The following is a 23,616-nucleotide window of genomic DNA, read 5'->3' as shown; positions in this document are numbered from 1 at the left end:
TGTGTTTTACGGTTTTAACTGAATAAGGTGATATTGATAATAATTTCAAAAAGCCTTCCAAAATTGAAATTGAGTACAAGGATTTCCTGTTTTGGCTAACAGAACAAATGCGGCAAATAAAAAAAATGTAAAACAATGAGTTAATTTCTTAAGTTTGTAGGAAGTGAATTAAATTAAATTAAATTAAAACTAAACTAAATTAAAAAGCATTTATCATTGTTTCAAAGTGCTTTCTGCAGACAAATTTCAGGCCTTTCCCTTTGTGTGCATATGTGTGTGTGTTCATATGCATAAGAAAAAGAAAATACATAAAGGACAATGGAATAACAGTTACGAACCTAAAAAGTATGCTCTTCCCCATTTGTAAAAAGAAGCACCTATAACACAGCAAGAAATAACTCCTTCAAATGGGTTTACCCCATTGAAAGATACTTGATTACTATTTCTCCTAATACAGCTATAAATTAATAAATACTGTCTTCATGAAATTAGTTGCAAGATATATGTATCTTTAGTTATGTCATGCAGGACTCATTCTTAACTATGCCTAAAAGAATCTTATCCACAGGGAAGACTAACTGTGAAAATGTCACACCACAGCTGGATGACACCATTTACATAGGTGATAGTAATCACTGAGTTAGGGGCTCTCTTAGGATGCCTTCACCATTTGCAGACAAGGCCAGGGAAAAGGTCAAAATCTGAAACTAAAACAAGAAAAAATAACAAAACTGAAACTAGGAAAAATAATAAGTAATCCACTCAGGGATTGGAATTTATAATGTTACTGATAAGGTCAGTGGTTCTTACGATGAAATAAATAAAGCCAAGGAATCCCCAATGCCAGAAAACAAACCAATACAACACAACACAACACAAAACAATACAAAATGAAACAATAATCTACTCAAATGTTTGGTGATATATGTACTAATTATTATTTGATATCTAAACAACTTTTTTGTATGGATTCCAGAAGAAGGAAAGTTAGGTGGTAACAACTTGCACTGTAAAGTCTCTATTGCCCAAAGAAAGGTAGAGAATGTTGCTTTCTCAAGAGTTAGTAATTTAGACAGAAAACTTGTATGGTGGAGAAGCTAATTAGTCATCTTAGTTTCATGAAAATATCCCTTATGAATACTGAATAAACTTTCTTTTGATACTGTTCTCACTATAAAATCACTTTTAAATCTATAATTCACCCTTTAGTGGACGGACAGACCATGAATCTTGCCAGGTACTTCTCCAATTGAAATTCAGGTTTATAAATCATTCCATTATGAATTCGGTTCATATGTTTTGACCCCTATACCACCCACTCACCTATAGAGGAGTTGTAAAAAATGTTTTCTAAAATAACAAAGCTGAGGATGAGATCTTGGAATGAGAACCTAACTCCTTCTTGATAAAAATTTTAAACTGCAACAAGTATAAGTAACCTTATTTAATGACTTCTAGAGGCCTAATGACTTCTTTTATTAAATAAAGAGATCTTCTTCTAATCAGTAGCTTTCTGACTTTTTTGAAGTTAACCCTAATATAAAATGCATTTACGTCATGACCCAGTTTAGAAATATACATATATACTGTATGTGTGTGTGTGTATATACATATATACACATACATATATCGGGATGCCTGGGTGGCTCAGTTGGTTAAGTGTCCACTTCGGCTCAGGTCATGATCTCACAGTTCGTGGGTTCAAGCCCCAAGTCGGGCTCTGTGCTGACAGCTAGCTCAGAGCCTGGAGACTGTTTCAGATTCTGTGCCTCCCTCTCTCTCTGACCCTCCCCCACTCATGCTGTCTCTCTCTCTCTCTCTCTCAGAAATAAATAAAACATTAAAAATAAATTTTAAAAAATTAAAAAATTAAAAAATAAATATGCATACATATATGTATATACATATACACACAGTATAGAAATATACATGTACATATAGAATGAAAAAGAGGTTTGGGCAATGTTTATTCCCTCTGTGTGTAAAGCATAACCACATTGTTTTTCTATTGATTTTTTATTTTATTTTTTTAAAAGTTATTTATTTAGAGAAAGAGAAAGTGAGGGCATGAGTGGGCGAGGGACAGAGAGGAAGAGAGAGAATCCCACACAGGCTCTGCACTGTCATCACAGGGCCCGATGTGGGGCTCAAACCCACAAACCATGATATCATGACCTGAGCCAAAATGAAGAGTAGGACACTTAACTGACTGAGCCACCAGGTGCCCCTCTATTTGATTTTTTTAAATGTTGATTATAGTTCATTAAACTTCCACTCATCAGTTGGAAACCAAAGGTTGAAAAGCATTGTTTTAAAGTACTCTAGGGGCTCCTGGGTGGCTCAGTCAGTTGAACATCCAACTCTTGATTTCAGCTCTGGTCATGGTCTCACGTTTCTGGAGATTAAACCTCGCATTGAGCTCTTTCCTGACAGTGTGGAGCCTGCCTGAGATTCTCTCACTTTCTCTCTCTGCCTTTCCTCTCAGTCTCTCTCTCTCTCTCTCAAAATGGATAAACATTTAAAAAAATAAAGTACTCTAGAATCCAGACTAATCATATTTGAAGTAATTCAACTGACATTTCTTAGCTGAGGTTCTGTCTTCCCAATGCTAGTCACTGCCCCTTATTAGCCAATGTTTTAAAAGGACATTACAGAAATGTGACCATTTTTCTAAAGCATGTGCAATACCCCAAGTACCTCATTATTTCCCCATTTAAACAAAACAAAACCTTCATGTCAAACAGCAGTAGTGTTATTCTCAGAAAAAATAATAAAGACAGAATAGAAAGCTAGAGAATATTGAAGGGAAAATTTATTCCTCCCTGGCAATGGAAAGTATGAGTTGTATTTTAGGTGGCTATCCAAAACTGAATACTTTATAACTTTTACTTAAAAAAATTGGTGATTCAAGCTGCTCTTCTAAAAGTAGACATTCCAGTGCTCTGAGAGAATACTTGGGAAAGTATTAGCACTGTGCTGTGGTAATCTTTTTAATCGTACAAAAATATCTGGCATATTTTGTATGATACTCTATATTGAAGCAGCATTTGAAGTCTTGGCAGCCATATTTGATAAAACTAGGAATGGTATTTAGCCATTTAGATATTTCCATCATTTGAAATTTGAAGCCATTATTTAACACAGTTTTGCTAGGCTAGGTTTTGTTATAACTCATTCTGAAGGTACTCTGTTATAGAACTTGCTTCTGTACTAAAATATATTATTATTGCCTGTTTGAACTGCTTTTCAGATTCTATTACCTTTAAATTAAAGCAAACATTGCTTTAAAGGAGAAAATTCTATCAATTTTGTCAATATGGAGAAAGGCTGTTTTCAAAACAGATTGTTTAAGGTGAAGGGATTTAATATAGAACTTATTAGAAATGAGGTACAAGTCCTTAAAAATGTTAGGGACTTTTTGTTGTTTAAAATGGAAGTTCCATCCAGGCTTAGCTGAGCTTATAGCCCAAGTGAATATTTATATATGAATTTATAAATCTTAGAAATAGAGTTTCATGGAAACGTTAACAGGCCCTGAGGTATAGCTGAACTTGTTTTCAGGTAGTGCTATAATTTCCAGTATGTGTATGCTTAAAGACTGCAACATAAAAGACTTTTTCTAATGCTGTAATTTTGTAGTTTTATTAGACTGAGTTATAGTATGGGAGAATATTCAGAAATTGCAGCTTAAATGAGAAAACATGAACGGTGTTACTTATATAAAATACTACTGCAATAGTTCTTTTATTAATTTTTAATGTTCAGCACCCTCTGTGACCTCCTTTATTCTCATGCTGTCAACATGGCAGGCTAGAAAAATTGAAATGGGCTGACAGAAAACATAGTGCACGTTACAGCCCAACTCTGGAGTCTCTTGACTCTCTTTCTGCTGCACATGCTAACGCAGTCCACATTATTCTGCATTACAATAATATTTAAGCCTCTGTTTGATAGCTCTTGATAAAAGAGAGTTGTGTCTGGACCCTGAGCAGGTGCTTCTCATCAGCTCTCCTCTTTCTGACACTATGGGAATGGGAATGGGAATGGCATTCAATGAAAAGCAGAATATAATTTCTTAAAAATCACGGCTCATAGACACACTGCATGCTCTCAAAACATAATGCCTCAGCATGGATAGTGCTTTATTTGTGTCTATCTAGCCTTTTCCAAAAGCATATTTTGGTCTGATTCAGCAACGCTTTTCTCGAACAGTGGGACACTGCTATATTATGTATATTTACCACTGTCTCTATCACCAAGGAGACTAATCCCCATACCAGTAGAGTCAAGAACCTTACAGCATTGTCTTTGCAAGACCAAGTTCATGTTGTCACAGCAACAGAGTGAACAGGGCAAATTTCCTGAACGACACATTGGGAGTAAAACTTCCGTTTCTGCTGTAAATGCGAGGGTTTGATGATGCGAAAGGAGATGCAAAGGTGTGAGGTCTGCAAATGTCTTCTTAGCTAAAGCGATACATGCAGATTCAATAATTTTGGGGGGACAGTTGTGAAAGCAAGATTATTTGAAGATGGCAGATTTCAAATTTCTAGGAAAAGTGGGAAAAAATTCAGACTATAAAAAAGATATAATCAGGTGCTTATGTTTTTCTCTTAGATGGTCCCGGGTAACATCTTTACTAATAAGTAATAAGACAATTGTGACAATGAGAAACACTAAGGAAAGCATAGGACACAAGAGAGTAGAATTCACACACAACCCGATCATGGTATTCTCTCATCTCTGCTATCAGTCAGTTGAGTCTTCACACTCGATCTGTTCCATCTGTCATACCTATTAGGAATTTTGACTAGCAATGAGTAATAAGAATCTGGGATCATAAAAGACATGCTACACTTGCTTGCAACATGACCTCTGATTTTTCAGCAACCTTCAAGGAAGCAAAATGTAAACAGAGGGCAATATTTACCAGATACTCCTCCATATGTAGTCCGCTTCCCAATGCCCACTGCTGGCCAGGGTGTGCCATCAGCTTTTAATCCCATTAGACCTGAGACAGTGTTGGTGGCTGTAACGCCATCTGCACCACCTATGGAAAACACTTCATCATTTACTTGCAGTTTTTAAAGGGACAATGGTCAAAACCCATTCAAACCCACACAACCTAGGAAAATGCACATTGTACTTTCTCTTGAGAACATTTCCTCCCCTCAGATATCTTCACTAATTTCATTCCTGGAGTTATGCTTAAAATATACAAATTTTTAATTGCCAACAATTCATTTTTCCATTTCTTATACAGATTTATAGATGCCACATGTTTTGTATTTGGTATTATTTTCCAGGTAGTTTGTGATACTTTTACAAATCAAGATGCAATTTCCATTGGATAGGGCACAGCACATATGATTTATAAAATCATTCGTTGACTGCGTGATTCATGTGTTCAATCGATGTTTACTGAACATATGTTTAAGGCAGTATGCTAGGCCCTATCAGATATAAAAGGAAGTCATAAGAAATTTGACATTGTGGAAGCTGGTATCTTTTTTTTTTAAACTTCATTAAAGGTTCAAATGCTATTGTTGGAGCGTTACATTACGTGGTCATTTATTTTGGAGTAGTTTGCTGTAACCATGGACTTGTTTCGTAATTCTTTATGTGTAAAGCAGGTGTTTATCAAGAAAAATTACAAATGTTCTTGTTTTCCTTGGCCACAGTTTGGAGTAGTTACTAGCTTGAATCCAGGTGTGAATCTACTACATTTGTGAGATCAAGTGCTGAATTTAGTGTTTTTCTTAAACTCTAAACAAAAGTTATACACATATATTTGTGGATGAAGATAAACTTTAGTGTGGCTACATACTGCAGACCCATACTACCATAATTAGACAACTGATGCAAGTCTAGTTCTTACCTTCCTTTGCAGCTCTTGCAATGCTTACGATATCAGTGACATTTGGGGTCAACTTGGCAAAAAAGGGAATCTGAACAGCTTGCCTCACCCAGCGACAGATGTTCCGTACCAGCTCTGGATCCTGTTCAAATAGGTCAGTTAAATATAGAACATAATTAAGGAATTGTGATCAAAATGTGTACTGGAACAACAGCAAGGCTGCATACGTGCAAGACAAATCCAACTTGACAATGAGCTACATGATATATTTCTCAATTCCGCCTCAGTATTACACCTTGACTCATTAGGGAACTAAGGTTAACACACTTCCAGTGAACTGCAAATTCATCACATAAAGGTTAAATTCCTCAAGGGAGCCTTTGGAAAATAAAATTACAAAGAACCAAATGGAAGAAAGTGTTTTTCACTACCAGTTAAATAATATCAAGGGTAAAGCATAAGCTTCTGGTGGTAATTTCCGTAAATACTACAGAATTTCCAGTGACCTCATTGGCTTAAGCCTAATAAAAAATACTTAAGCTGCTGATACCCGGATGAATGACATTGCATCTGAAGCTTGTTGTTTTCATTATTAGAAGACTTAGTCTTGAAATATATTCAAAAGAAAATCTGTGACTTCCTAATCAATCTAATTATGATATATAGTATATGCTAATACAGACTAATTCAGCCTTGGATTATTCATGAGCTGATCAGTAACTTAGTTTACCTTTGTAAACATTACTGAGATCTGTGAAGCACTCTTCAACATTCATCTACTTGAAAGAATTGATCAAAATGACAAAAATGAAATAAAATATCAAATGCTCATTTTTAAAAGCAAGGAATAGACATTTTCCTGTGCCTGTTTCCTGTGATTTTTTCAGGCTTCTATTTTCTCATGGGACAAGTATCATTTAGAGGGCAATCACCTATCCTTTCCATTGAAAATAACTTAGCTGTAGCAATGTTCTTTGATTTCAACACATACAATAGTCCTTTTTTTATTACTTTTAGTGCAAAATTTATTCTGACAGGTACTGATAATGCACTTTGATAAATTACCTTAAAATATGCAATAGCAATTCATTATTGGACTTGGTAATATTATCTTAGCAAGTTAAAATGTTTTTTGAATAAAAGAAAAACCCAGAAAAACACAGACATATATTTAAAGTATGAAACAGCAGGCAGGTGTATCATTTGTAATTAATATTTTTATATGTAAGAAAGTTGCTCTTTGCATTTTAACCTTTCAAATTCTTTTAAGATGAGATTTCTAATGTTATAACCTTTAGAAAGAACCTTTTCACTTATGTTAATGTGTCTTGATTTGTCATCTTGTATTAGTCTAAAAGTTACGCGTTGATGTGCTAAGATACAGCAGTGAGGTAATTTCTGTTGATTGTTACTGTCTCTATTCAGAAAAATTCATAATTTTAACAAAAAATCTTTGATTTGGTTTATTCTCTTTCACAACAGTAATTTCTTCATTAAACATAAATATTAAAAAAGCACTATATGGAATGCTCTACAGGGCATACTGTGCATTATGAATAGTAAAATCTGGAGACTGAGCTGTACAAATTCTAACTCATGAAAATGGAGATCTGCCCCTGCCCATGCAATGTTCATGAAATATTTATAACTGCTGCATTGGCATTATGAAGGCAGTTGCATCTTTGTGACTTTCATTTTTAAGTTATGAATTTCCATGGGACTTAGCCTAGAAATGACAGTAACTCTAGATGATATAAATTGCATGTCCTTTGTGAAAGCTCTTTTTAAGATAGAATTTGACAATAATCTAAAGATCACTTGAATTGCATAATACATGGAAAGTAGCCTGATAAGAATTACTGAAACAAATACAAAATATTATTTGGTTTCAATAGAGTAAACACTAATAATCTAATAGAGGTTTCTAAGCGGCTTTCAATACTATTGACCACCATGTCTTTATAATTTACTTTGAACATGTGTCATACTTCTTTTTCTGTTTATTCTCACTAGCTGAATACTTTAACTGAACAAGTGAATGCTTTTACACATTGTTTAACAATTTGGAAATTGTTTACAGTTTTTCAGTTGTTTTTTAACATATGATCTGTTGGTACCATTGTTTACTTAAATCATCTGTTTCTATTTTGAGATACCATTATTTGACCCTCCTATGCCTCTATAAGCAAGGTTCATGGTATTGAGATATGACTTTTCCTCGTGTTCATAGTCAGCCATGCCAGTTGCTAACTAATCCTCGTACCCAACTAAAACACAGTTTGATTACCTGGGAATCTTCTGCCTTATATTATTGTAAAAATTAATGACTCTTCAGTAAATTGCAAAGTTTTTGCTTGACAGACGTAACAAGGAATGCTCTAAAAAAACTAGAAGTGTGGTGAGGGTAATTACATGATAAAATGAACCTGCATACTTTGGAGAATTAAAGGATACATTGTAACTACTCACACTTACCTGGTTCCTTCACACTTTTGATATTAAATGTTTGAGACCTAAAAGCAATTAATAGTGTTTCTACATCTTGTCCTTCTCATTTTCTAGTGATAGCATCAGATAGTGTTGTCAATTAAAGCCAGTTTTAAAAATCTTACTGAAATATACAAATTTTAGTCAAGTTCTAATGCTCCCCCTCCAAATCTTCAGGGTAAGTAATACACAAACGCATTATTATCTCAGATAATTTGAAACTAACATTATCCACACCAACACAAAGCAAAGAAAATCAAACAATTCTGGACTGCTTTTCTATTTTTAGGCAAAAAACATTGCAGACACTCAAAAATAGTTGGGTCAATAAAAACTCTGTATTTTCTATTGATTTCCTTTTTATAAATTTTTAAAATTTATTTCTGAGAGAGAGAGAGAGAGACAGCGTGAGCAGGGGAGGGTCAGAGAGAGAGGGAGACACAGAATCTGAAGCAGGCTCCAGGCTCTGAGTGGTCAGCACAGAGCCTGACACGGGGCTCTAACCCACAAACTGTGAGATCATGACCCAAGCCCAAATTGGATGCTTAACTGACTGAGCCACCCAGGTGCCCCTCCACTGATTTCTTTATATAGCCATCAAAATATAGACTATGTCTAGGTTTAAGAAAAACCTAAGTATATTTTATGATAGATAATATCTGAAAGTGTGAGATACAAGACTTCTTTGCAAATCTGGGAATATACTGAAGAAAAATAATGGAAAATGATGCAAAAAAGAACAGCTTAACTTTTAAAATTGTCTGACCCATAAAAAGTCTACCTAGATCTTTAGGACTTTATTGGTTTTTCCTACTGGTATTAATAATGCCTATCCCTGACCATAATTTGCAACCTCTCCCACAGCAACTGTGTGTGTTTCTGTGTGTATACTTCCTTACCACCTGTTAACACCTTTGTTATTCATGTAATCACAAAGAAAGCTCTGAGGCAACAGAATGAGTTCTTCTGCATGGAGGTGTGTGAAGGAAGAAATCACTGAAGCCCTTAAAGGAATGATTCATGAGCCTGGGGAAGCACATGGTCTTGATGGTACTTCATGAGGCCAGAAGGTACCAGACTAAACCTGAAAGTGCTGAAAGGAGGAAGAAAGCAAGCTAGAGAAAATTTTGGTCTCTTTGACAACTTTAGTGGGGGGAAGCTCTGTGTCTGCCTGCAATAAATACACTCTGGAATAGATTCTTATGAAAACCAAACAATAACAACTGCAACTTTCGAAAATGTAGAGCTGAGTAGATTGATGCAGTTGTTTCCACTCATCTAAAACTGTTTTTAAAGCTTAGTTTTCTTTTTTTTTAATTTTTAAGAGTTTATTTATTTTGAGAGGGAGAAAGAGAGAGAGAGCGCCAGCACGTTTGCACACATTTGTGTGAACTGGGGAGGGGCAAGGAGAGAGGGAGAGAGAGAATCCCAAGCAGGCTCAGTACTATCAGCAGAGGGTCTCAGGTGGGGCTCAGAGTGCGGCTTCATGTCACGAACTGCGAGATCATGATCTGAGCTGAAATCAAGAGTTGGATGCTTAACCGACTGAGTCACCCTGGTGACCCTAGAGCTTAATTTTCTACCTGAGCCATAAGATAGCAATTTCTAATTCTTGTGACTTTAAAGCTTAAAATTTTTTTAAAGCTTACTTTTCTATCTGGGCTGTAAGATAATACTTTTTAATCTAGTTAACTAGCATGTCTCTAGTTAAATATAAAAGTAGTTCTATAAATGATATACCCTGCTGTGTTTGAGACCCCTAAGATGACCTCTCCATTGTAGGACAGGCATTTCCACCAATTTCCTAGGGCATCATATCTCATTGGTTTCATGCCCTGTACAAAAGAACAAGCATTAGAGAATGAGATTGTGAGAATTTCTTGAAAAGCTAAATTACAAGTGAAATTTTTGACTTTAAGAAACATCTCTCTCCAATTTACCTGGTAATTTTAACTCTGTACAATTCTTGTCAAAATGGCTTTCTTAGAAGGTGGCATTTCAATGAATTCACTGAAAAATTTTACCAGTTATAAATGCTTTCCACTAAGGAACTCCTAAGTCTTAATTCACATGAATGCCAGGAAGTAGCTAGCATTTTTATTATGTCCACTTCTCTGACAGAGAGAACTAGGACCCAGAAGATCAATCTGAGTATCTATTTCACCTTCTTAATTTTCTTTCCCATTATCATGTCCTAAACCATCATCTTCTTTAGCAAAATTGCTCCCTAAAGTGAAATTCAGCCATCAATTGTAAACCAGAACTATAAAAGGCTTCTACTTCATTTATACTTATAAGACTAAATGTAGCTTCAGAGTAATAGGCAAACGTGATGTATTTATCCTCCTATGTCAATAAAATAGAACAGAAAGAGTTAACTACTCCAGGTAGAATTATTACTAAAGGCAAAGATTGTACGCTGAAATGGGATGTTTTAAATGAATGTGTGGTTTAACATGTGTTCTTTTTGAATTGGTTTTCCTGACATAAGAATTCTTGCAACGATACAATCACCTTGGAAAATCATTTGTTGGTTTTCTAAAAAAGGCAAGCATGCACATACCAATCCACCCACTAAATTCCACTCTTATTATATATCCAAGAGACATGAAAGCAGGTCCACACAAAGATTTTCACGTGACTGTTCATAGCAACTCTTTCAAAAAAGCTCCAAGTTGGTAACAACTCAAATATTTATTAAAATATGAATGAATTAACAAATAGTGACATATCCACACATTAGAATATTATTTAGTAATAAAAAGAAATGAATCTACTGAATCCTGCCACAACTTGGAATTAATAAAAGAACCAATATGTTCAGTTAGAGAAGTACACAAGAGTTTAAATGCTGTATGCTTACATTTTTATGAAATCACACACACATACACACACCAACACATACACGCAGACACACAAACTATGCTACTAGAAAGCAGAGCAATGATTGCTGGGATTGAGGTTGGGGGTGCAGGGGAGGAATTAAGTTGGAAGAGGCATAAGAAAATTTTTGAGGGTAATAGAAATTCCCTACAACCTGATTTCAGTAATGTTTACACAGGTGTAGACATCTGCTCAAACATATCAAACTCTAAACCTAAATGTCTTCTTTTTATTATAGGTAAATTATATGGCCACACATTTCTTGTAAAATAAAATTAAAAAAAAAAAATTCTAGGGGCACCTGGATGGCTCAGTCTCTTAAGTGTCAAACTTCAGCCCAGGTCATGATCTCGCAGTTCGTGAGTTCAAGCCCCATGTTGGGTTCTGTACTGACAGCTCGGAGCCTGAAGCCTGCTTCAGATTCTGTGTCTCCTTCTCTCTCTGCCCCTCCCTTACTCTCTCTCTCTCTCTCAAAAATAAATAAACATTAAAAAAATTCCAAGGGCATTTAAATATAAATTTAAAAAATTAAAGCTGGTAGCATTCTAGGAAATGCGGGTTCTATTTTTTCCACAAATATTCAATGACCACAAGGCATTGAACTGGTTTGTGCTGGAGACTAAGATGAATGGAACACAGAAGGCAGAGTCTAGTAGGAAATAAAAGGCACACACATAAATGAAATACATGCTGGATATAAGTATAAAAAAGGAGATATTAGTGCTCTCACTTCAGATAATTTCAGAGTCTGTACCACAGGGTTTGGCACATAGTAGGCTCTCAACAAATACTGTTGGTAAGAGCTCACACTGCATAAATTAACACTGACTTTTTCATTGTTATTTACTGAGAAGAAAATGGGCCATAAATTTATTGGGTCCAGAATAATCTAATAAACAATGCCTGTTTTAGGCATTACACTTCACCTTAGACAATGGTGATCCAAAAATGTATAATATACTATCCCTATTCTTAAAAACAAACGAAAATATATCTCATAATCCAGGGGGGGAAATACATATAACAAACAAATAATGTGAGTATAAAGTGTTGTAAGTATATATACAGGCACTGTCTGTGTATATAAAATATTTTATATGTTATATATATCCTTTCTTCTCCATTTGTGCCTTAAGCTGAAGATGACATAGAACTGCTTGTGTGTTCTCTCCTCCCCAGATACATATACATATAGCCTTCTCCAATCTGTTTCTCACTTCAGGCCTCTCTTTCTTGTGGTATCTTTAGGCAGAATGTTTCACCTCTTGTCCCTTGGATAAACACCACAGGGCAACCCTCCATGACCAATCCTCCCATCCTACCTCAGTACAGGATAGATGAGTAAATGACCCCCTTTTAAATACCTTCATAACATTCTTTACTTTATCACAGTATTTAATCATCATCCATTTGTTTGTGTTTTTTCTTTCTAATAGACTATTAGTCTTTTAAGGGATGTATCCTACTTTTGTATTCTGATCCCTTGACACATTGGCTGAGACACTAAAGACAATAAACCCCGTTGAATCAAAATATGAAGAATTAGGGACACTTGGGTGCCTCAGTCAGTTGACCCTCCAACTCTTGATTTTGGCTCAGATCATGATCTCATGTTTTGTGACATAAGCCCTGTGCTGACAGTGCAGAGCCTGCTTGGAGTCCCACGAATCATGAGATCATGAAGTGAGCAGAAATCAAGAGTCAGATGCTTAACCAGCTGAGCTCCCAAGGTGCCTCTCTGTTTTTTATTCCTTTAAATGCCATTTCCTGTGACAGGGTTTATGCTGTTTTTCCTCCTTTAGGACAGCATTTCCTTCATGTCCCATTCCTCTGATGTTCCTAGTATCAGAGTTACTATTACCACACACTTAGTCTCAGAAACTTGAATTTTTAACAAATGGACACGAATAGTCATGTACTGCTTACATGATTCCTGATGGCCAAATATTCTTTGAGTCCTTCTTTTTATCCTCTCCGATGACCCTCTGATTCTCTGGCTACATCTCCATCAGCTCACTTCTTTACTCCCAGTTGGCAGTGCTAATGGTGGAGATCCCCTCTTAAAACTTTTCAAATTTCAAATATTCCCCTCACGATTTGTCCCCAAGGAATCAGATTCAGATTTCCTAGGATTATCTTGATTTTACTAGCCAATCCAAATTAGAAACCCACTGCATCACCTCACTGTGGTAATGAAGCTGGAGATATAGTTGCCCCCAAAATGGGTCAGTGAACATCTCCTGCCCACACAGTTCCATGTGCTATTCTAGCGGTGAGTGTCTTAGGGAGACTCTTCCTCACAATACTATTGCTATCTTATCTTATATCTCTATTCTAGGGATCCCATATTATATCAAAATACCAGAAAAGGAAAGGAGGAGGAGGAAAGGGAAAAGGAAGGGCAAGAGGAAGGGGAAGAAGAAAAAGGGGAAGAAGAAGGGAAGGAGGAGGAAGAGGAAGGGGAAGAAGAACTCAGATTAAGTTAAGGGGGTTAACTTTATGACTTACTGAATAATCATATAATCTTTCACCAAAACTGTTGTGTGGATATGCTCAAGTGATTTAACAAGGATCTGTAGTGTTCTTACCAAATACATGCAGAATCAGGCAGTTGTGGCAAACACAGGGATACACCACTCAGATCCTCTTCAAGAAAAGACTCAAGTCCAGTCGCCAACAGTGTAGTGAGCTGACATCGTCTGATTGCTTACACCTTTAGTTGGGCTTCAGGTTTTAAGCTAAGATCAGGCTCCTCTTGAGGAGTCCCCAGCCAACGACAGCAAAGTTGTGGTACAAAGGTCTCAGCCATTTTTATCCAATGCAAGATTTCTCTAATGGCAATCTTTGCACTTGAGCTCCCCATTGGGCTAGGAAAGATTTATCTCATACCTCCATTGAGGTCTGGTTACTCCCCTGCCCAGCCCTACTTCTTCCCCTTTCCTTTCACAGGCATTATTCCTTAATAAGCCTTTTATACTCCTAACTCCATCTACGTCTGTGATCCCTGGAGGCCTCAACTGATACACCAACTCCCTACTTGGATTTGGAAGTCTCCCTGTAATAGGACTAGGCTATATTCTGAAAAAGTGGAAGAAGAAAACTAAATTGACCAAATACCCTAGGGTATCTCATTGAGAGAAACTCCGGAAAACTAAGCTGAATCCAATCAAATCTCTTAACTCCAATTTTTCTGGATGGTCTTTGAAACAGTAAAGGCTAGTCNAGAGGGCCCAATACAAAGAAGCAGGGCCAATTTTTTTTCTTAGAAAAAGACTACTTCAAGGGACATGGTAGGGGATGATGATGGGTGTCCTCTATCTAGAGACAGTTCAAAATATTCTTAAAGATTAGTTCAGGGGCGCCTGGGTGGCTTAGTTGGTTAAGCGTCCGACTTTCGCTTGGGTCACCATCTTGCGGTTCGTGGGTTCGAGCCCCGCGTCGGGCTCTGTGCTGACTGCCAGCTCAGAGCCTGGAGCCTGTTTCAGTCTGTGACTCCCTCTCTCTCTGACCCTTCCCTCCTCACGCTCTCCCCCTCTCTCTCTCTATCCTAGAAATAAATAAAACATTAAAAAAAATTTTAAAAAAAGATTAGTTCAAACACCTACTTTCTGAACCTGCTGAGTCCCCACAACATTGAAAATGACTGTGCAGAAGTCCATGGATAAAGATTATACCTTGTGTCTGAAAGCCAGGTCTACCCATCAAGGCAGTATGGCCAGGGAAATCAGTGTATAGACTAATCCCTCTCTTGTTGATAAAGCCACTTAATGACAACCCACTTAATAACAACATGAAGAGGTCATCTGGAAACTTCTTCCAGGTACATTGAGTCTCCAATACCCTATTCAAAAGTCTGCTTTTGATAGGGGCACATGTACCCCAATGTTCATAGCAGCACTCTCAACAGTAGCTAAATCATGGAAAGAGCCTAAATATCCACCAACGGTCGACTGGATCAAGAAGATGTGGTTTATCTATACAATGAAATACTACATGGCAATGAGAAAGAATGAAATCTGGCCATGTGTAGCAACGTGGATGGAACTCGAGGGTGTTTTCCAGGCAGAGAAAGACAGATACCATATGTTCTCACTCATATGTGGAACAGGAGAAACTTAACAGAGGGCCACGGGGGAGGAGGAGGGGAAAAATAGTTAATGAGAGGGAGGGAGACAAAACATAAAAGACTCTTAAATATTGAGAACAAACTGAGGATTGATAGGGGTGGGGGAGAGGGGAAGAGGGATGATGGGCATGGAGGAGGGCACTTGTTGGGATGAGCACTGGGTGTTATATGGAAACCAACTTGACAATAAAACTATAAAAAATTTAAAAATAAAGTCTGCTTTTGTTTTCATAATCCATTCTGCTTGTCTGAATTATTGCATTTCTGTATTTTATCACTTGCCCACTTCTCTCTGGATTAGAGCTCTTTCAGTCTTGACAGATGCCTGAATTGTCCTGCAGTTGCCCTGTTTGCATCCTTACTTGATCCAGGACTTGTTGATCACTTACAGGATTCACAATGATCTCCTTTGCTTCTGCTGGATATTTCCATTTCACTTTCTCTTGTATTAGCTTTTATCATCCTCTTTTTCTTCCAAATCAAGATTGACACAGGCTCCATATGTCTAACTTCACAGGCACACAGGCTTTTTGAGAACCATACATTGGCCATAGTACACAGAAATTAAGATACTTTAAAATCCTCTTTATTAAAGATTATTTACTAAAAATCCTTAAAAATACTTTTGAAAATAGTTTTTTTTTAGAATTATTTATACTGAGTTCCACCCCCCAAAAGACCTTGATATTTCCTTATGTCTGAGTTGCTATTTATCTGTGAATTCAAAGACTAGTATTATCCATCATGCAAAAAGTGATCGTAGTTTGTTTACTAATGAGGTTATATAGTGTAACCTGGAAAATCTTAATATATGGAGAAATAGGCTATGCACATGCTTTGCTGATACCACCAGTAGGGGTTCCAAATTGTGGACCAGCTGAGCCAAACTGAAACTCAGCAGGCTTCCCAATCACTGCTCAGAACACACTAAAAAGACTTCAGTGGGTAATGAAGTGCAGGCAACTGCCTGCACTACTGTGTATGGATTCATTTTAGATAAGGGCAAGTGAGAATTTAAGTGTATAATAAGGAGTTTTTATTCTTTGCAGACTTCAGGCAGCTTGTCATTTGTTTTCTTAATGCAAAGCATTAGTGTAAACAGTGTAACAATTGATATTTTATACATCTGTTGGTCTATTCACTTAGCCTATGTTTTCCAGTGCTACAGCTAGAAAACAACCACAAGCACAAAACTTCACTATCTTTATAATCCCATATTGGTGTGAATGATTAACTGACACAGGGAGGAGGCTAGTGTAAAAGCAGCCTTCTGCCCTGAAGCACCCACAATGCTGATACATTTAGGATGAAGAGAGTCTAGGGAAGTCATGCTTCTGTCCTGGGAACTTTATGAAATCTAAGCAAGAAGGAATTACTGCTGAGGCAATTTTAAATAATGTAGCGGAGAAAACCTCAATCCCTTGGCAATGAATGGTTTCAGCTAAGGGGAACTCATCCATAACAAGTTGGTACAGTTCCTTAAGGGATTTCTTCCTACGGCTGCTGTAAGAGCTAGAAAGAAATATCTAGGCCTTTGTTTGTTTTTCCAGCTCTGTGGACTAATTTCCCTCTTTGATCTGAAAAGGATTTGGAGATAACTAAAAGTGGGGTGACGTCATTGAAAAGATTTGTGTGAAAATAGTGGATGGGGAAGATATTAAACATGACCTTTTGCAAGTGTGACATTTACAAACTCTTACACAAAATTCGGGGATGCTAGATTTTACCCCAAATTTTGAGCAGTCTCAACTAACATAATCATTACCAATTTATTTTTTTTATAAGAGTACATGGCTTATAAGAGTATATATCATAAGGTGTGAGTGTGTGTGTATGTGTGTGTGTGTGTATGTGTGTTCTCTATTTTAAAGTCTTTCTGGTGTTAAGAAAAGGAAACATGCCAGAGTTCCCACCATTGTCAGGGGGTTATAACAAGTATACATGGAGATATAAGAAAGTCAGTGAAATATTTTCGGTAGAGGATGAGCCAGTCTTACAAGGTCTGGGATGCCTTTCGTTCTCATGTAGCATACACAGTAGCTCTGGTGTCTCACCAGAGAAGCTGGTGACAAAGAGCAGGCTTACTTTCTTGTTATTCCTTTAAGAGTTGCTGTCTAATGCTTTAAGGATTAGAAACTCCTTAATAATAATAAATCTGCTCTTATTTCTCAGCATTTTTCCATTTCTACTTCTACTCACTTTCTCATTTTTTACATGTTGCCTTTTTGGTCCTCCAATTCAATTTTTCTAACACCCACTATAGAATCTATATGTTTCAAAATCAAGCCCACAGAAGAGAAGATGCAATACAAACAGAATAATTCTCTATTGTTTTTTGGCTGTCTTTTCTATATCATACCCTTTCTATTTTGTGGGAAATTTCTACTGTATGAAGTACTGGTGGGACACAGAAGCTGTCGCCACTATGTAATCCATTGAAGAGAGCTTTCCTCTCTTTATTCTTTGGCAACCAAAAATAAGTAAGTGATCTGGGCATGGCCAAATGAAGCTCCAAGCAAAAATTTTAATCTCACAGTCAGAAAAGGGGGTTAGGGTTTATTCGTGGTGGCATATGTTATAGTGTCTCCTGATTACAGTATCCAATAATGGCAGTAGTGGGAGATACCCGCATTGGTAGAGGCTGCATTTAAGCTGGACAATTCTTGCTGCTCATTCTCTGCAGCCCTTTCATTTTTACCCCTTTTCTAAGCCAATATTCCTGCTTTTCCTGATTATATAAGACATCTTTTAGCTGCTGATAAATCATCTTTTCACTTCTGACAGCCAGAATGTTTCTATGCTTATATTAAGAGTGCTAAATTAGGGGTGTCTGGATGGCTCAGTCAGTTAAGTATCCCGCTCTTGACTTCAGCACTTGATTGATCTCACAGTTCATGGGTTTGAGCTCCATGTGGGGCTTGTGCTGACAGTGCAGAACCTCCTTGGGATTCTTTCTCTCCCTCTCTCTCTGTCCTTCCTCTGATCATGTGGTCTCTCTCTCTTTCAAAATAAACAAAAGCAAACAAAAAAGGAGTGTTAAATTATATGGTTAGCCACTATCCACTACAGAGTGACCTTATTGCCTGAGTTATAACACGACACTTCCTGACAGCTGTTGACCTCTTTTTATTTAGTCTAGGTGGCCATTTGTTTGCTCAGGATACAATACTTGGTCCAATGAATTGTGGTCAAGGTAGTCAGGACACACGCTTTTGTGGCAACTTCCATACAATATATTGCCCCTGGCCATCTTCCTTTAGAAAGGTATGACAAGCCCTTAACATCTTGGACTGTATAGTAAGAAAATATAAATTTTTACTTAGTACCTAAGAATTAATCTGAAACTTTCCATGAAATGTGGAAATTACAAAAGAGTAAGGCAGCAACTTTGTCCTCAAAGAACTTACAATCAAGTTATAATCACTTAGAGCACTAAAATTTGTCAGATTGAATAGAATATATAAATGACTTTGGGATTACAATATATCTCTATTCCTCTATAAATCATTTAGCATTTGAATATGTCACAGTGAGCAAGCTTTCATATAATTCAAGAGACTCTTGCAGAAAGAAGTGATATATATCACCCAGATCCTGGAAAGCTTGATTTGAAATGTATTAAGAGTAGCTATGATTTCTTAAAAGATGGATATGTAAACAGAGAATGTTAATCTAGCCCATAAGGAAAAATATCTTGAGGCACTGAAATTAAATTAAAATATGATCTCCCTTTCACTTTGAATACCTGCATGATTACCAATTCAACAAGGATCTTTCATTTATCCCAACTCAACTTTACGAAAGTGCCTAAGGCCTACACTGTTGATAAAACAGCTGATGAAGCTTGCATGGGGGAAAAATCTTCAAACTGCTTGATATACAAAATCATATTAGTACTAAAAACAGATGGGTGTTTACTTTTGCAATATTCAACAAATGTAAAGTACCCAAAGGACTGCTAAATTTAGATAGTTTAAAATTTTGCCCCTTTATTTTTTCACTTAAAAACAAACATACTTCAGTGAACTTTACTGGGTTATGTAATTAACAACTAGATGCAGCAGCACCTAATTAGATGTTTAGATGGCTGGGCAAAAGCAGAGTCCAACATTACAAAGATGACTTTACTCATACCTTTCCAGTTGCTAATATTCCCAGATTTTAACATGCAACAGCTGACAGCACAAACATGACATACATATTCCTTACTACTTTGTACTTTTTCTGGTAAGTAAGGGATTTGCAGGACTATAAAAGCTACTGGGTCTGGACCAACGTCTTTCACTGAACAGTGGCAATCATTCTGCAACTAAACATGAAGAAGGCTTTATAAATAGTTTATTTTCTCTCTCTCTCTCTTTCTTTCTTCCTTTCTTTCTCCTCTCTCTTCTCTCTCTTTCTTTCTTAGAGAGAGTGTAAGTGGGGGAGAGGAGCAGAGTGGGGGCTTGGGAGAAAGAAAGAGAAAGAGAGAAAGAGAATCATAAACAGGCTCCATGCTCAGTGCAGAGCCTGACTCGGGGCTCAATCCCATGGCCCTGGGATCATGACCTGAGCTGAAATCAAGAGTCAGATGCTCAACCAACTGAGTCATCCATGCACCCCTGAATAGTTTCAGTTTGGTGTAAGAAGAAGACATAAAAACGACTTCAAATAATTTTCTTTACCTGAAGTGTGTACAAAGTGAATGGGAACTTAATGGTGGAGTGATCACCTTTATTTACTTCTAAAGTGTGTGTGTATGCATGTGTGTGTGTGTGTGTGTGTGTGTGTGTGTGTGTATAGAAAGAGGGAGACAATAGTGAAGGTGATCGTAGTTTGAAATCTTGAAGGATTCTCAAAGTGACACAGGCTGGAGAAAGGTCTGTGAAACTATGTGAATGAGGAATACATAGGAAAGGACTCTAAAAAAATGGGAATGCATGGTATGATGGAAATAGAAAAAAAAAAATATGTACTATAAAGGGAGCGGGCAGCAGGAGACATGCTGAATGGTTCAGCTAACGTTTTGAGTCAGCTTCCTAAAGATTCTGCGCCTTATCCTTTAGGCAACAGAAAACATGGAAGATTATATGTTTCGATGCATTTTCTAGAAACATAATTTCATATACATCTGTGGAGGTAAGTAGGTTAAGACAGTACAAGCAAGGAGACCAATCTGAAAGAGAAGAGCCTACAGTAAAGGCATGCAAATCTAAATCAAGAACTTTAAGTAGATTGGAATATCATTTTAAGGAAGAATATTAAAATTTTTAAGAAATTGGAGTTGGGGAATGAAAATCAAGAATAATTCTGTGTTTTGCTATTGGTGGGGGCTAGCAATTTCATGAACCAAGTGAGGAAATGCAAGAGAAGCAGGTTTTTGGAGAAAATAATAAATGAGCTTCAGATACATTGCATTTAAAGTTCCTTTAGAGCATCTAGCTGAAAAAATCTGGTTGAAAGATAACAGGAATCCGGATCTTAAGAGAAATTTTAGAAGGGTAGCTAAAGAGTTGTTCACATGTAAATGGTGGTTAGAGTCTTGCGAATGGATGAGAAGATAGAAAGAAAAGGACTTAAACCTTGAGATCATTAATACTTAGGGGTAGAAATCCTTGAAATGATCAGAGAGAAGAGAACAACCAGGAAAATTACAAGGAAAAAGAGAAATAAAGGGGATGTGGAGATAGATCTTGATACAAAATATCACAGAGAAATCAAGTAGGATGAGTGCTAAAATGTAGGTAATAGATTATACAATTTAGAGTCACTAGCAATTTAGGAGTAAATATAGCTATACATAATAGGGATGGAAGGCAGATTGTAATGGGTTAAGAAGTTAATATTTGCAGACACATAGGGCCAAAGAAAATAAACAATAAAATTAATCAGAACTACCAAAACCTAGAACTCTGCTTGATATAAAAGGTGTGTGCAACAAATATGTGTCAATTAATTATCATTTTATAGTTATCACATTAGAACTAATTGACAGTGAGAGACTTTATTTACTATTTTATGAGGCAATGCATGTCTGTGAGGGTGGAGAGACTGACAATTTTAAAGAAGTAGGTTGTATTTTATTTAAAAAATGTTTTTAATGTTTATTTGTTTTTGAGAGAGAAAGGGAGATACAGAATCTGAAGCAGGCTCCAGGCTCTGAGCTGTTAGCACAGAGCCCAACATGGGGCTTGAACCCAAGAACCACAAGATCATGACCAGAATCGGAGGCTTAAATAACTGAGCCACCCAGGCACCTTGAATAGGTTGTATTTTAAACCGTATCTCTGAATTCTTACAATGTGGAGTCACTGACGATCTGGGACCTAAAGAATAAACTTTATTGATTACATATATAATTGAAGTTACAAGCATAGATCAGAACCAAAGAAGTTATTTAGATCACACAAACATACTAATATATACATAATGATTTACCAAGTGATCTCACACATACTAACTTAATTGTGCTTAAATCCTCCTAGTTTTTTTCTTTTATGTCAAATTATCTCCAGTGACAGATACAGTAGACCCCACTCTCACAGTGTTTGGAATCAATAAATTCATACAAATTTCTTTTTCTTCCTGCTATAGATTAAATCAGATATTTTTGTCTTACACTGAAAGAGAAAAAGAACTATGGTATATAATTTATATAATATCCTTGCATTAAATCTTTAAATCTTCTTTAAATGTTATTTTTAAGAAATTTTTCCTGATTACAAAAGATGTCATAATTATTATAGAACAATTTTAAAATAAATCATTATGAAAAATTACTGAATAAAGAAGAAAAATTTAAAATATTTATAATAAAGCAACCAAACAACAGCACTATTAAAAAGGTACATTTCTGGGGTGCCTAGACGGCTCAGTCAGTTAAGTGTCCAACTTCAGCTGAGGTCATAATCTCGCAGTTTGTGAGTTCAAGCCCCGCATCAGGCTCTGTGCTGATAGCTCAGAGCTGGAGTCTGTTTAGGATTCTGTCTCCCTCTCTCTCTGCCGCACCCACCCCCCCTACTTGTGCTTTATCTCTTCCTCTCTCAAAAATAAATAAACATTAAAAAAGGTTTTATTTATTTAAAAAGGTATACTTCTTTGTTTTCTTTGAGTAAGAATACACTTTCCACAAAATTAAATTCTTAGCATTTTTAAAGTTTTATATTCTTCATTTGTACCTTATATCATGTGCCTTCCTTAGGTCATTAAACTTCTTTAAAAATGCCATTTTAATATTTATAAAATATTTTATCATATAGATATGTACTGTTTTACTTCTTTCTCAATTTTTTCACTTTAAAATTATTTCCAGGTTTTATTATAAAGGACATTGAGCTAAATCTCTTATGATGACTGGTGGTCATAATCTCCTTGCTTTTGTTGGTAGGTATTATGTTTATGGGTAAAACGAAACTTTTTTTTAGAGCAAACCAACAAAAATAGGCATTTAGAAGATACAACTATCTCAGTAGACAATAGCCCTTGGCCTGGCACCAGTGGAAACTTATGATGCTGTATGTTGTTATGGGAGCAACAGGTGAAAGAGACAGAATTATCAGTTGATGCAAATAGACCAGAGCCCATTTACAATCCAACAATCTCCTCCTTTCCCTCCACAGCATACAGCTTCCAGGCCTCACTCACGGATAGATCTTCCCTCAGATAGCACATGTATAACTTGATTCCCCCACAATGTTTAATTTAAGCCAATATTATTCATACTGAAATTTTCCTAAACCTTAAACTCTACGGAGATCCTAAATAAGGGATAAAATGACAATGCTATTATACTGTAGCCACACAGTTGTTTCTAAATAATTAAGAAATAAATAATAACCTATTTTATACATATAAACCATGATATACAGCCAAAATCTGTCACTACTGCATGCTAAGACAGTCATATAAGCCCACTTCTGTGTAACTATTATACCTGAACTTAATATTATTCCCTGCATCCACAATATTGTTCCCCATTCAAATCACACACACTTGCTCCAGCCCTTGAAGAACTGATTTCCTCATTTCACTTTCCTTAAGATTATATATATATATTTTGATTTTCATGGTTCCATAGAAATCTACTAAATAGATCAAGAAGTGAATATAATTTGTTATATAACTGGATCATAGGATAAAAATTTTTGAAAAAATATTAGTAGGGTTATACATTTCCAAAGACACATTAGTTAGAAAAGTTAACAGAACTACCTACTACTAAGTAGGAAAAACATGGTCAGACTACGTCAAATACAAGTTTGCTTTTGTAAAACACCCTTAATGC

At 36.3% G+C, this 23,616-nt stretch overlaps 1 protein-coding gene across 1 annotated transcript in view; it reads right to left on the bottom strand.

The window, feature by feature from the left end:
* DPYD (dihydropyrimidine dehydrogenase) overlaps window positions 1-23,616 on the bottom strand; it is an 805,636-nt gene that overhangs the window by 205,749 nt on the left and 576,271 nt on the right. The window contains exons 17-18 of the mRNA XM_077746119.1: window positions 5,879-5,999; window positions 4,931-5,050 (exon numbers count right to left, since the gene is read on the bottom strand). Coding sequence (XP_077602245.1) covers window positions 4,931-5,050; window positions 5,879-5,999 — 241 coding nt within the window. The remainder of the gene's footprint in view (window positions 1-4,930; window positions 5,051-5,878; window positions 6,000-23,616) is intronic.

Source organism: Crocuta crocuta, unplaced genomic scaffold, assembly GCF_008692635.1.
Source record: "Crocuta crocuta isolate KB4526 unplaced genomic scaffold, BGI_CrCroc_1.0 scaffold48, whole genome shotgun sequence".
NCBI lineage: Eukaryota > Metazoa > Chordata > Mammalia > Carnivora > Hyaenidae > Crocuta > Crocuta crocuta.
Note: the sequence above shows the minus strand (reverse complement) of the source record. Positions and strands in the feature narration are given on the sequence as shown.